Source organism: Vicugna pacos, chromosome 6, assembly GCF_048564905.1.
Source record: "Vicugna pacos chromosome 6, VicPac4, whole genome shotgun sequence".
Taxonomy (NCBI): domain Eukaryota; kingdom Metazoa; phylum Chordata; class Mammalia; order Artiodactyla; family Camelidae; genus Vicugna; species Vicugna pacos.
In genome coordinates, this window is record NC_132992.1 from 58,859,805 (window position 1) to 58,874,606 (window position 14,802).

Here is a 14,802-nt window from a genome sequence, read left to right on the forward strand (position 1 = left end):
AGTCCTACCTTTTCTGCAGAGTCTCCCTTAACCACTTTAACATACATGTGCCCTTTCTTCTCTGAGTTTTGATATCATTTATTATCTCCTATGATAATTTTGGCACAAAATGTGTCCCAAAATAGATTAGACTCCTATAAAGAACTGACGCCATGTTTTAGGTTTCTATGTGCATGTAGATACATTACTCAATTCCTACTTAACAGACTTACTTTACATAGGAGAAGTTTGAAAATCCTTTGAACCTTTCAGCTATACAGGCAAACAAATAAATGGGTTTAGATTCAGAATACTCAGGTCGTAATTTGCCAAGAGATTTAAAAATAATAATAAATCCCTTTATTGATTCAACAGGTTTATCATTTCACAGGTGATACAGAAAGTAAAAGATGAGTAAGAATCAGTTTTACACTTGATGATTTTATAGTGTAATGCAGAGAATAACCCAAGTAACTATAATATAAAATAGTATACATTCATTATTAGGACTTCTTGTCCTGAGACACGGCATTTATTTGAAGGAAATCCAAAAAAAAAAAGACTTAACCTTTCCCCCTAAACAAAAGCCTTCATGAAGCCAGTGCTTTTGAGCTGAGCCTTGAAGGATTTAAAATTAGTAAGCAGAGCTTCACTAGAGGACCTTCTTAGAGGAAATAAAATAAGTAATAGCAAAAAAGCAAAGGGTTTGTTCATGGAACTAAGTGCTCTGGGAATCCATTTTGGCTAAATATTAGATGTGAGTAGGGACATAATAGGAAATAAGACTGGGAAGATAATTTGGATCTATGGCAGAAGTGTCTTTAAAATTCTATCTAAAGGATTTGGACATGATTCTGCATAGTATTTTGCAAAAAAGTGACATTATTTGAGCTGCATGTTTAGGAATGTTAATGAGCAGTGGTACAGTGGATGGATTGTTTTTAGAAGGAGTGGAGGTGGCAGGAATCAATTTGGAGGCCATAAGCATAAGAGTGGTCTGCATGTGAGGTGACTAAGTCTTGGGTTGTGCCTACTCATCCTATAAGACTTAACCTTGATCCTTTACTGCCACACATTATCCTTCCCCAGTTTGGGTTAAATCTTCCTCATATGTGCTTTTATTTTATCTTACACCTAGTGGTATCACTGTACTTCCCCTCTGTTATGTTCCTTCTGTGTATCTTTTTGTATTTACCCCTCCATTACAGTCTTAGCTCCTTGAGGGCAGACACAACTACATTATTAGCCTAGTAATTACCAGCACCTAAGAAACAAACATTTACGACCATCTGATGTGAAGACAGTTGATAGGGCTGCCAAGAATTTTTAATTGTCTGGACATATGCTGTTTAATACTTTAGCCATTAGCACATTTAATATTAAGTAGAAATAAGCATTGAGTCTCTCAGTTGCACTGGGCACATTTTAAGGTGCTCAGCCCCATGTTATTCATTGCTACTGTATTGATCAGTGCAGACAGAGAACATTTCCATCATTGCAGAAAGTTCTGTGGATGGTGCTAGATTATCGCAGGGGGACTAATGTTTAGCAGGTACATTTCAGCAATTTATTAGTAGACTTTAATTTTTTAATATATTCAGTTCTATAAAGAATATACAGAGATTGGTTAGTTACTAATGTTAAGATATTTTATCTTTAAAAGTTAAGAAATTTAAAAGTTCTTTACTCAGATTTTCTCTGATTATCTTTTTTTAAGTACTAAAAATTCTGCATGCCTTGGTAAGTATGGGAACTATAGGTGCATATTTTAAACAAACAGATTTCAAAATAGATCTGATTCAAGTATATTTAAAAAATTATAATATGCCATATTTTCATCATACCATATATTTTATTTTTTGTACAGTAAATGAGTTATTATTTATTGTAGTATGAATCCTAACATTTAAGTTGCCACGTTCTAATTTATATTTCATTAATTATTCATTTTACAATCTAATGACTGGATAAATTAAATATCTAGAAAATCAGTATGCTAAAGAAAAATTATAAGGTGATCTTTTGTAAGTAATTCATTAGTAATGGAAGCTATTGACAATGAACCTATTTCTTATCAAATATAAGCCTTTCAAGAAGTTAGGAATCCAGAATTATTTTTAAAAAAATATTCTTTTTTTGAGCAGAGGAAATAGATATCAGTCTGTTCTTATTTTATATTTCAGGTAGTATCTCCCAGCTGTAATGATGATATTACCGTGAAAAAAGACCAATGTTTAGTTCGGTCATTTACTGATTCTAAATTGTGAGTAATGAATCTCTTTATAGTGTTAAATTGGGAGGAAAAAAAATGGAATCACAGTCATAGACTCTTCCTCACTCCAAGACTTTGTTTTTAAAAGTTTAATCATTTCACGAACTGAGAAGTTGTTACCTAATAAGTTTTGAGTTTCTGTAACTGTAGGTGGTTTTTCACTGAAAATTTTTATATTAAAAACTGAACAATATGTGAGAATAATATTTTACTTATTTACTTATTTTTTGTTTAGAGGGAAGGTAATTAGGTTTACTTAATGGAAGTACTGGGGATTGAACCCAGGACCTCGTGCATACTACGCATGCACTCTACCACTGAGCTATACCCTCCCCAAAAAAGTTTTTAAATAAAGCAAAGTATTGATTTTCTCCTTATTTGTAAGAATTCTGTATTTTTATCGTGTGTATTATTTCTTATGAAATGAAACATGAAATTTACTTTTAATAGAATTTATATTACTAAAATAACTATTTTGACTTTTTTCCTGATTAAAAGTCAGATTTTTAAACTTTCTTTAACCTTAACTTTCGTTTCAAAAAAAAGACGTAAGATTATATTTTTATTGAGTTGTAATTCTTTGTGAAAAACTAGATATATCTTACAATGATAAAAATGTTTTAATATTATTTCTATTAATTTTTTTTACTAAACTGAATAGTAAATTTGAGAAATATGAAAGATCAAAATAGACACTATAAAGAAAACATCATGCTGATACAAACTACCCCATACTGTGTATAAAGAGCTTTGTATAAATTGAAATATTATAAATGTGAGGCTTTCATATTAGTGTACTTTGAGTATGTGACTCTTTATAATTATTAGCTTTGCGTATAATACTTCTTGCCATTTATTAAGGATTATGATATACATGGTCTCTTTAAAATAATTTATAGGCAAAATAATTTTGAGTTTTTGAGATTTACATTTTCTGTGTATTAACATGGACTGTTTAAGTGATCATTTTTATTTAATAATGGTTTCCCTCCCCTTTATTCTTCTCCAAAATTAGTTATTCTATAGCAAGAAAGGATATCAAGGAAATAGACATTCTCAGTCTGCCTGAATCTGAGCTCTCTGCCAAACCAGGTAAAAATAAGGATGAATCAATCCATTATTTCATGATGTGGCTCTTAATGTCAAATTTAGTGACTCAGACAAGACTGAATTTTCTCTGGTGCCGTTTTACCTGTTTAGAATTGTTTTTAATGCCTTTTAAAAATATCTAGATAAAGTATTTGATTTGTAATTTTTAGATAATTTTAACTTTCTATGTTTTACCATTAACATTTCTGACAGTATTCCCTAAAGAAAAATAAACATTAATATGTTATAACTTATGAAATATGTCCAAATTTACTGTATCATCTTAGAACTGATAGCTGAATTTGAATCCAGATCTTTTGACTCTGAATGTCATGCCTTTCTATTCTGTGCTGCTAATTCCGTAATAACTGCTGAAGTACCTTTTACCCGTAGGGCTGCAGAAAGCAAGCATCTTCTTAAAAACAAGAGTTGTTCCTGATAATTGGAAAATGGATATAAGTGAAATCCTTGAGTCATCCAGTAGTGATGATGAAGATGGCCCAGCTGAAGAAAATGATGAAGAGAAGGAAAAGGAGGCCAAAAAGGAAGAAGAAGAGATGGTAGGTGAAATTTCATGTTTGTAACATATAAAAACGTTTTAATACTCTAAAAATAATACCTTTGTATATTTTCCCTGTGTTTAGATTCTTTATATTGTTTGTTTCTGTCTTTCCTAGCTCAACTTTATTGGGGAGGGGGGTGTTTTTTGGCTTCTAGCTTAGTGAGCAAATCAGAACTAATTTAAGGACTTTTCAGGTTAAATGAGCAACAAATGCAAACTTTTTTTTTTCTTTTTATGTGTTTTCCAAACAACTAAGTAGGAAGGGAATGTAACTTTTAGATATATTACATATGTTCATTTAAATTATTGCCAGATGGAGTAACTTATTATTCTACTTTAAACAGGAAAGTCAGGGTCAGAAAGGTTAAATAACTTTACCAAGGTGGCACAGCTCAAATGTGGAGAACTGGGATTTGAACCCAGGTTTGGTCTGACTTCAAAGTCTCACCTTTCAGACATTTGACTTGTTTCAGGCATTTCACAGTATCTCAAGGATAATGGGGATTCAAAAACTCCTATCTAAACAGAAAGAATATTTCATTTGGCAGTTTGATAAAAGATTTAAATTGCATTTTATAAGTGCTAACAGTTTTCTTTGTAATGTCACTGTGTCATTGAGAATATATATGTAATTGTAGGAAATCATTCATGAGGTACCACAAAATTGCTTACATGAATATTGCTGTCTATTTATTCAGCAGTGTTTTGTCAAATGGGATAAATTGTCGAGTATATTTTTGGTTGTTACGAGGTAAAGGAGCTTAGGGCCAGACAAAGAGAATGAGTTTACTGAAAAAGAAGACCTATTTGAGCATGAAAAATATTTGCTTGGAAAATGTGGAATGCTTGTTTCTTTTTTACACACACAAATATGAATTTATGAAACAAAATGAGTATACTTGTATGTGATGAAGGGCATATGATATTTCTTTCCTTTTACTTCCCCTGCGGTATTTGGTTTTTTGCACTCTGAAATCAGAATGGCGGTTCATACTTACAGGCTGCCTACAGAGTTGCCATAGTAACGTGCTGTTGGTTTTAAGTGAGCATGCTCGGAAAGACAGGAAGGTTTTGCAGAGGCTTGGCAGGTTGCCAATGGAGGTTTGCCAGATGCTTTGAAATGGGCTGTCTTTCTTTTCCTTTCATGTAATGTCTGATTTTTATGTGGAAGAGAATGTAAGTAGTGCTGTATAACCCTGCGGATGCTATGCCCTAAGAGGGAAAGCAAATATTTGCAAGTCAGACTGAAAAATGTTCAGACACTGTACTGATTAAGTAGAAGGGGAAATCTAACCATTTTGCATGTGAAAGAAAATGCAGCATATAGGTAAGATTTTTTTTCATATTACCATTTTGACTGCCAAAAGTGAGGTTAAATAAGAATTTTAGGTGTTGATGATGTGGCTGATAGGGTAGGACTCGGAACCAAGCGTAATTGTTTCTTGTGAAAGAGACAGTAGGAGTCTATTTTTAGAATATCAGAGGATAAAGACTATTTTTCTGAAATAGAAGATAGATTTTGAAATGAAAATGATAATGACAGTTTGGCAACATTCAGGATTTAAAGTCTAAATATTAAATGTGATTTTTGTATTTTATTTGTATTTATTTATAGATATGTTTTCAAGGTAAATAGGCCACATTTTCAGGGTGTGAACTGTTGCAATCTGGTTTTGCTTTTTTTTTTTTAATTAACATTAAAGTTGGGATCTTACATTGCCAAATATTGAAAAAGATTAGTCTCTTCATTTTTGCTTATACTTTTAATTGGTATCCCTTTCAGACTGCATTTTCCCTACTCCCCAACCCCCCCAGAAACCTGAAATTTTAAACAAAGAGGGTAAAAAAAGCTTTGGAGTAGGTTAGACAGGATGGCTATAAAATAGTAAGTAGTAAATGGTGCTCTTATTATGGGTATTAATTTCATAAAAGTCACAGTGTTTTATTCAAGCTGTGAGTAAACGTTGGTAAAAAATAAGAGCAGAGGGAAGCTCTGTTACCTATTGTTTGAAGGTAATAAGTAAAGGAATTAAAAAGGTAAGGACCATTGTAAGGATAGTGTCTTCTTAAAATGTATTACTTAATTTATGAACCTGTTAAAATTAGGTGAACCAAGATGCTTTTCATCTACCGAAAAATAAAAGCAAAATCACAAAATGTAGGTATTCGTTTATATTATGATGATTTAAGATTATTTTTCAGATATTTATTTTCATAGCATATACTTCGTTGAATAACTTGATAGAAACCAATTCCTCTTTTTCTCTGGCAATACAGTAGATTCCCTTGGGTGAGATTTTGGTTGCTTTAGAAAAAAAAAAAAATCAGCTGCATTTCTTGCTCTTGGATTTAAGATTTAGATGCTGAATCATTCTAACCTGCCTTGAATAGTAATTTTAAAAAATTTAATATATTGTAAAGCTGAAAAACAGTTTAATCTATATATAGCAAAGAAAAAAATGATTATAATATAAAATGAATTAAAATCTGACAAGCCAGGGCCTACCTGGCTTAGTCATTATAGGCCTTTACTACATCAGTGAGGCTAAGCTGTTGTATTACATTATAGATCATAATTCTTAACAAAATGTAATGATGTTATGCTTTTCATAAAGATTTAATGTTGCTTGACAATGATCAAAAGAGCTTTTATAACATTCTGTAAACCACTATACCAGTACTTTAGCCTGTCATTTGGTGTTTGTAAATTTTATGCAGTAGAATCGTACAAGTGTTAGATACTTCTGCAGTGTTAATGGGCAGTGAACATTGTTTTTGTATTTGATGCTTTGAGTACTCTAACATAGCCTTAAGAGATTTGAGATTCCATGGCTTTATCATGGAGGAGCTTTACCATCCTTTTTATTTCATATTGTTTTTAATTTCTAAGCATTGGAGTTTAGGATTTGAGTACCAGAAATATATTTTATACTATTACTGGGTTGGAAAAGCCTTGAGAGTCTGCCAGGAAGTAGGTCCTATCTGTTTTGGTGGTTTAAATTTTAACTCATTGACAATTACATTGAAAAAGATCCTGGAGAATATTTTTGTGGGTATTACTTAAATGTCTTTTGTTAAGACATTTTTATGTTAGAAAAGATATGTTAATTTCCCTTTGAGCTTTGAAATTGAGAAGTCCATGTAAACATAGATAGTAATGTCAATTATTCATTTACTCCTGACTTATATTTAATTAGGATGAATGTAGGAGTTTTGTCTAAGGATAAAATAAATACGGGATTGTTAGAAGACTGAATATCAGGGAGGAATTTGACTAGTCTTAGCTCTTTTATCCTTCTGATTTACGATAGGTAGGCTTCTATATTGAGCCCTTTCAAAAATCTCTAATTTCATATTTTGCTATGAAAATTAGAATTTAGTGAATTTTTATAAGAAATACTATTTTTTGTTTAGAAGTATTGACACCCATTTCTCCAGTCATTGAAGTTCTAGGGATCACTGTTACATGCAATTCCTAGGATTATATTCTACTATTATAAAAATAATAAGTGCTTGAACTTTTTAATTCATGGAAATGCAAAATTTTAAAAATGCTTAAATCAAGTGTTATTTGTGCATATTTATGCCTTTTTGTAGATGAACCATAAAGGCATTTGTTAGTGATCATTCCAGATCAGTGTGGGTATAAACCTATAGTAAATGTTTGATAACTCTGGAAATTATGTTAAGTCAATAAAATTTACAGAAAAATTTAAAGGTAATGTTAGTATTTTAGGTGTATCTAGTAACTTCAGCTGCCAATCAAGTGTTTCTAAGTAGGCCCTATAAGGCCAACCTTTAATGAATAATTGAGACTAGCTTGCAATTCAAATATAATAACTTATTTGCTAAAATCTTAAAGTGTAGCCTGTTAAATAAGCAAACAAAAGTCCTAATGTGTTTTAGCAAAACCTTTCTTCAAAGTGGTAGCATAAGGCTCTATCCAAATTAGGATCATCTAATCAGATTAATGAGGGAGGATTCCACATTTGTACACACAAATACAGCCACATTTTTATGGTTTATAGGAATACACTTCTCATATCAAAATATTTTATAGTTGTGGTAGGATGACTGATTTTAAAGCCTTAGATTTGATAGCATCTGAACCACAGCTTGATTAAAAATGGGGTGCGTGTGCCTTTTCAAATAGGGGGAAAATTACTTATTTGTTTTAGGCATGTTGTTAAGTTTTTCGTGAAATTTCTGAAATTGTCTTACCACATGATGAATGTATCATTCATGGCATCTACGTGATTTCTGAAATTTTCTGTTTTAGTTGTACACAAAAGAAAAGAATGGTACCACTCTAAATTTTATAATTAACAAATTTCATTGGGCCTTCAACACTGCTGGTCAATTCTTGGGTTTCTATAATCTAATCATTATCTCCATTAAACCAGCAGCCCTACCCCAGCTCCAGTTCCAACTTCAGAAAAAAACTACGAGCTTCAGATTGGGAGCATGCTCTAAACCCCACCTGCCGGTTCTCCTTCCCTTAATGTACAATTGATGATATGCTGTCTTCTATAAGATGAGTCCCTCCTTTTATGCTCTGGACTTCATTCCCTTATTTCATGTTTTAGACTCTGAACTGTCTCTTTTCTTTCCAGCATCTTTAACCTATTCTTTTCTGTTGTATCCTTCTTATCAGCTTTTAAAAAAATACTTGTCTCTCTCCAGCCTTCCAGCAGTCTGTCCAGATTCCTTCCACCAACTCCTCCCCTTATAGCCAGATTGCTCAGAGTTATATACACTGTTCTATTTCCTGACCTCCCATTCACCCCTAATTCACTGTCGTGTGTCCTGTACTCCCACTACAGTGCAAGCAACTTTACTAAGATCACTAGTGACCTCCAACAAATTTTTGTGCTAACTCCAACAAATTTTTGTGGTAAATCCAACAAATTTTTGTTATGATCTCATTTGACTCCTTAGTAGTACTCAGCATCTTTGACATGCTTACCTTCTTAAATCACCTGACATCTGTGACATTACTCTTTTTTTTCTGGTTTACTTCCTAACTAAATGATGTAATGACTCCACATCTATATGTGCATCAAAGATGTCTCTTAAGTCTCTTCTTAACTCCAGACATTTATATTAAACTTCCAATAATGATTTTTTCTTATTTTGTAAGTCCTCAAACTTAATATGCGCAAGATTGCACTCATCCTTCCCCCAAAACCTGTCCTTTCCTTGTTTGTTCCTAATTCATTTGAATAGATGCCCCATCCTCCTAATTACTCAAGCCAGATAAATGGAAGTCGCCTTAATTCTCCCACTCTTGCCCCGCTGTCTAATGAGATACCAGATCCTGTCTCTTCTACCTACTTTATGGCTCTCAAATTTGCCCAGTTCCTCAGTTTCTACTCTCTCTGTCACCTTGGTTACCAAGCCATTATTCTCTCCCTGGCCAGCCTAGCACAGTAGCAGCCTGCTCTTCCCACGTAACTGCTTATCCTCCTCCGATCTATTCTCCATTCTGCAGCTAAGTAGGATTTTTAACACTAGAAATATAAAAATGTGATTCCTCTTGGAATAAATTAATTTTAGAGCACAAAATGAAAGTAAAACTAAATGCCAATCACTGATGATAAAATTATGACCAAAATAGGCACATCTCTAACCTCATGGAACTTATTGAGCACTTATATTGTAACATGTTGGAACTTTGAAGACTACAAACATGAATGACTTAACTTAAACTTACACTAAAAAATAAAAATCTCAGCATTGACGCCTCTCTCTCACTCTTGCATGCTCTCTCGCTCTCGCTCTCTCTCTCTGGGGGAGGGGTCATCTTTTCCTCACCAGGTGGCAAGGCTAATTCAGGCACTGACCCTCCTTGTTGTGAACTGTGACAGTAATTTCCCTTTCACTTCCAATCCATCAGACTCATTCTTGGCAGAGAACTTTTAAAAACACAAATCTGATCTAATTCCTCTCTAGCTCTCTCAAGCCTCACATCTACCCACAGTATCTCATTCTGATTCTCTAACATATCATTACAAAATCCTTGGCCAATCACAGCCTGCCTTTGCCAGCCTCATGTTTATGCTCTTTGCTCTAGGTCCCCGGCAGTCTGTTCTTTACATTCTGAGGCTTTCCCCAATGTTACCACCATTACCCCATCCCCAGCAGAACCATTCATCCCCTCTCCTTGCTCCTATATTCTTTCATATATTTTACAACACTTATTATTACATTGTGTCAAATTGGCTTGTTTTACATTTCTGCACCTCCTGCCAGACTTGAGGGCCAAAAGTAGAAGGTACCATGTCTTCTCATTTTAACTGCAGTACTTAAGCAAAAATCCGTGATTTGTGGTTACTACAAAAACTGTTTGAACAGAATTTGAAGACATAGTGTGCATAGTCAGAAAATTCGATCCAGTAGTGTAAACAGATATACAGCTACCTATAAAACTGGGTAGTGTGTTAGTGTATTTAGTCCTGCTAACTAAAATGATAAATTTCTTGAAACTATGATCATATTCATGTCTCTTCTATATCATTAACCCACTTCCCTGCACTGGCATTTTACTGGGTGCATAGTTTACTCATCACATGCTTGACTAAATGAAGGGAAGAAGGCTCATCAGCAGTCTAGTGGACTCTACCTCCCATTATTAAAACCCTCTCCCACTCTAAAATCCTTGAGGGATGCAACACCCTCTGGCTCCCAACAGGAAATGCTATAGGTAGGAAAATACCATGAATAGAGAAAGCACACTGTGATAGCCAATACAAGCCCCCGTACAAGTCATAAAGGTAGAGTCTTTTTGTTGGCATTTTCTACCATATGCAATTTTACTCTAAGGTGAGTAATAACACAGCTATTTTTTTTTAAAAGATGATGGTAAAGAATTACTTATTGTAAGAGATTAAGCAGTTTTGATTTTTGCAAAGACTATCAGCTAAATTTAAAGCTTTGTTTATAGCCTCATTTCTTCCTTTTTTGTCAAAAATAAACTTCCTCTCAAGCAGGCAGTTGTTTTTATGTAGAATTCTTTACCCATTTGATTCTTGTTTTTCACCTGCTAACTGCATCTGAACTTAAAGTTTTATGGCTATGGTTTCTCATGACACTCAAAACAATCTTGGATCCTCTAACTTTTAATTCCAATGAATTTAAACTGCCAATTTTTATGTATAAAACTATATTCTTAATCATTAAGAATTTATCAGATGTTTGGTACATCTTTATAACTACCTAATTTGCAGTTGATGGATTCATTTTGTTGACTTGTTTTTGGGAGAAACTGATTTCAACTCTTTTTTAAAAGAAATTGTTTTTACATACACTGGATACAACAGTCTTCTTTGAGCTTGGTAAGATGATAAATACTAGAAATGAGGGGTTAGTGTGAGGAGAGACTACGATTAAGAGGGTCAGGCACAGCATAGAGTCAGTCTGGCATAAACTATTTTTGTTCTTTCCTTATTCCAGAAGTCCTTAAAATTAATATCTGAAATGATTCTTAGGCTACCAGATTCCTTTTTTCTTGCATTTACTCATTGGCAGTTGTTTTAATAGTCTTACAAAAGCAAGATTTTTTAAATTCACTTGAGGAAAAGACTGCCATCTCCTGATTTAAGCATTTGGTAAAAACCTCTGTTAACTCTGCAGTGGTTATTAAGTCTGTATATTGCTAAGTTTTGAAGCTTACTAGAACTGAAACAAGTTTCTTTGTATTTGGTTAAACTGCAATGTTATAAATCATTCTTAATGAATGTACTAAAAGGAAAAAAAAAGACTGTTACTTAAAGATCTTACTCACTTTCCCTTGATTGCCTCATGCTTTTATTATATATTTTAATCGATCTTGATTGCCTCATTTTTTATTATATATTTTAATCAACTACATGTTTATTGATCATGGCTATAGTATTACCTATTAAAATTCTTTAAAAATACATAATTTTAATGGGACTACTACCCTCTGGACTGTGAACACTCAGTATATTTTGCTTGACAGTTACCTTTGCTTTGAATATGGTTTAGAAAGACAAAAGTCTGAATTCTTCTTTTAGAATATAGAAAAATAGTAGTACTCTGAAATTAAATTATGATACTTTATATGGAAGAAATATATCAGTGTTTTCTTTGTTTCTCCATAGTATTGTTAAAGGATTTTCCCAAATATTAGTTTATAAGTAGTCTTATCAGAAAAGGAAATATTTTATTAAAACCCATAATCCATTGGTTTGACTAGAGCCAAGACCTTGGCAGAATAAGAAGAAATCATTAGGTTTATATAATTAGTAAAATGTAACACATAAATAGGTGTTCATGGGGATAGTTTTTCTACATGCATATTTCTATTAGTTTTTTTTTCCCCCCATAGAACTAACTTAGTAGTTATGTATCTAGTTTACTTCCCTAAGAAATAATTTTCATTGTCTTCTTTTTAGGGGTTGCAAAGTCAACTGCAGAGGCCATGCAAGAAAGGCAAATGAGAAAAGTAGGCTAGTGTGATACAAGAGGGGCTAGTGGAGTCTGGACAAAATAAAATTTATTGACTCATTTAAATGCATTTAAATTTCTTTAAAACATTGTGCTAAACAAACAAAAACCCTTTGCCACATGACTTTGCAACCTCTGGTTTACAGTCATTCAATAGTAACAAAATTTTAAGTGGAGTATTTTAAAATAATAAGTACATTTGTAATTATTATACTTACCTATAAATATATTTTTATGGGGCCACATAATATTTTGAGGGTTTTTTTTAAAAAAATACCAAATGAGGTCGGGGGAGGATATAGCTCAGTGGTAGAGTGTATGCTTAGCATGCATGAGATCCTGGGTTCAATCCTTAGTACCTCAATCAATCAATCAATCAATCAATCAAATTACCCACTCCCCCAAAACAAACAAACAAAAATTAGAAAAACAAACAAAAATACCAGATGAGGTGAAAACACTCACCCCATTCCTGAATGTTTTCCTCATGGCTAATCTTAGTCCCAGTGGTGTTACTCAAGGGGAAGTTTCAACAGATAAGTGGGGTGAAGAGTAGAGATTATATATCTTGACAGTTGTTTCAAATCAGCTCTATGAAAATATGAATTAAAACCTGACATTAGAGGATTTTGAGAAAATTCATATTTTCTGGCTTCATTAAAATTTTATCCCTTACCTTGTGTTCACAAAACAAAAAAAACAAAACAAAAAAGACAGTGTATCTCCTGTTCATTGTTCTATATGTTTGTATATCTTACCTTTACAGCCTGAGGAAGAACTTGATCCTGAAGAGAGGGACAACTTCCTCCAACAGCTTTATAAGTTTATGGAAGACAGAGGTATTTTCATGCTCATTATTAAAAGTAGTCATTCCTTTTAGAGTTTTATATTCTAGGTTTATGCATTATTTTTGTTAGAATTATGGGTATATGGATTTGGAGTTCAAGCCTAAGAATCAGTTACAGCTGATAATAATAACTATTTGGACTAAAAACAACTACTAATATTTATTTTGAGTAGAAATATAGAGGAAAGTAGTTCTGGTATAATTAAATTTTATCTCCTTGGGAAAATATTTTAATAATATTCCACTAATAAGAAGTGAACAATCATGGTGTTAATCTGCATACCCCTAATGCTCTTTTTATGGCAAGTAAACTAGTCTGATTCTTGGTCTTAACAAATTAAACATAATCAGCCCCTATGTAAACAGAGTAGGATCTCTAACAGAGTTAGAAGAAATAGAACCTTTATAAGTCATCATACTTCTTGACATTATATTAGTCCTAGAAATCCTCAGATGAATTGGTTTAGGCATTCTGTGGCCTTCAGAAATGATCCTTCAGATTACTGTCAACAGTCTTAACATTTGTGTTAAAGCAGTGAAAACGGAACTGTGGCTTAAAATGTGCCCTTTTCGTTAAATGTGTTCTTGCTCAGGCTCCTTGAACCAGAAATATTGTTGGCTACACTTTGCAGGCCCAAGGTTTGATTTAGTTTTACCTAGTTCAGTGGCAGTTATAGAGGTGATTTTGTTGATTGTGGAAATAAATCTAAAGACCATAATGCTGCATAAAGAATATAGAGAATATTTTGTGTTGTCTTATATAATTTGAGGTTGTTTAAATATACGCCTCTGATTAACAAAATTTGGGAAATTAGAAATTGATAAGCTTTGTTTTCAACTTAATATTTTCCATTTGAATTAACATTGTATTTCTGCTCTCTGATACTAAAAAGGTACTCCAATCAACAAACCACCTGTTTTGGGCTATAAAGATCTCAATCTCTTCAAACTGTTTAGACTGGTTTATCATCAAGGTGGATGTGACAATGTAAGTAAGACTGTAATGAAAAGTTAAATTGTCTAATGTTGCACTGTTAAATGCACTTCAGGTAATAAACACATTTTCTTAATGAACATAGAATATTAGTGTAAAGATTATTTCCCTTTGCAAATGTTAACAAATAAAAACTTAATTTTCCAGATTGATAGTGGTGCTGTATGGAAGCAAATTTATATGGACCTTGGCATTCCTATTTTGAATTCAGCTGCTTCCTACAATGTAAAAACTGCTTATAGAAAGTAAGTAGTATAGTTTATTCATCAAAGAATATATATTTAAAGGAATATTTTCCATTTAATTTGTTAACAGTTAAACAAGAACATACCAATCAAAGAACATTAAAGTTAGAGAAAGTATAAAAAGGTTTAGGTTAATAGTTACTTGTGAGTAAAAGTCATTTCAGTGCACTAAGTCTGCTTTACTTCATTTTTCATGTTGTTACGATTTTCTTTTCAAAATCAAAGATGCAGGCAGTATTTACAGTATGAAATTATAATACATGTTTTATCTGTGGTAAACAGCCTTCATATCAAAACTGTAATATCTATGGTTAGTTATGACAAGCCCAGATTTTTCAGGAAAGA

At 32.7% G+C, this 14,802-nt stretch overlaps 1 protein-coding gene and 1 long non-coding RNA gene across 12 annotated transcripts in view; one reads left to right on the top strand and one right to left on the bottom strand.

Annotated features, from left to right (window-relative positions):
• The window catches only part of ARID4A (AT-rich interaction domain 4A), a 52,643-nt gene that overhangs the window by 14,854 nt on the left and 22,987 nt on the right, over window positions 1–14,802 (top strand). For all 5 annotated transcript variants that reach the window (XM_031679083.2, XM_015235534.3, XM_072963129.1 and 2 more), the window contains 6 exons: window positions 2,163–2,242; window positions 3,267–3,343; window positions 3,734–3,900; window positions 13,138–13,210; window positions 14,112–14,206; window positions 14,360–14,457. In XM_031679083.2, coding sequence (XP_031534943.1) covers window positions 2,163–2,242; window positions 3,267–3,343; window positions 3,734–3,900; window positions 13,138–13,210; window positions 14,112–14,206; window positions 14,360–14,457 — 590 coding nt within the window. The remainder of the gene's footprint in view (window positions 1–2,162; window positions 2,243–3,266; window positions 3,344–3,733; window positions 3,901–13,137; window positions 13,211–14,111; window positions 14,207–14,359; window positions 14,458–14,802) is intronic.
• LOC140696941 (uncharacterized) overlaps window positions 1–14,802 on the bottom strand; it is a 56,193-nt gene that overhangs the window by 10,191 nt on the left and 31,200 nt on the right. For 6 of the 7 annotated variants that reach the window (XR_012073647.1, XR_012073650.1, XR_012073645.1 and 3 more), the window contains exons 3-4: window positions 12,837–12,962; window positions 3,721–3,844 (exon numbers count right to left, since the gene is read on the bottom strand). This is a non-coding gene — a long non-coding RNA (uncharacterized lncRNA). Of the gene's footprint in view, window positions 1–1,498; window positions 1,583–3,720; window positions 3,845–12,836; window positions 12,963–14,802 lie in introns of those variants that run through there. The other variant, XR_012073648.1, reaches the window with a different exon arrangement.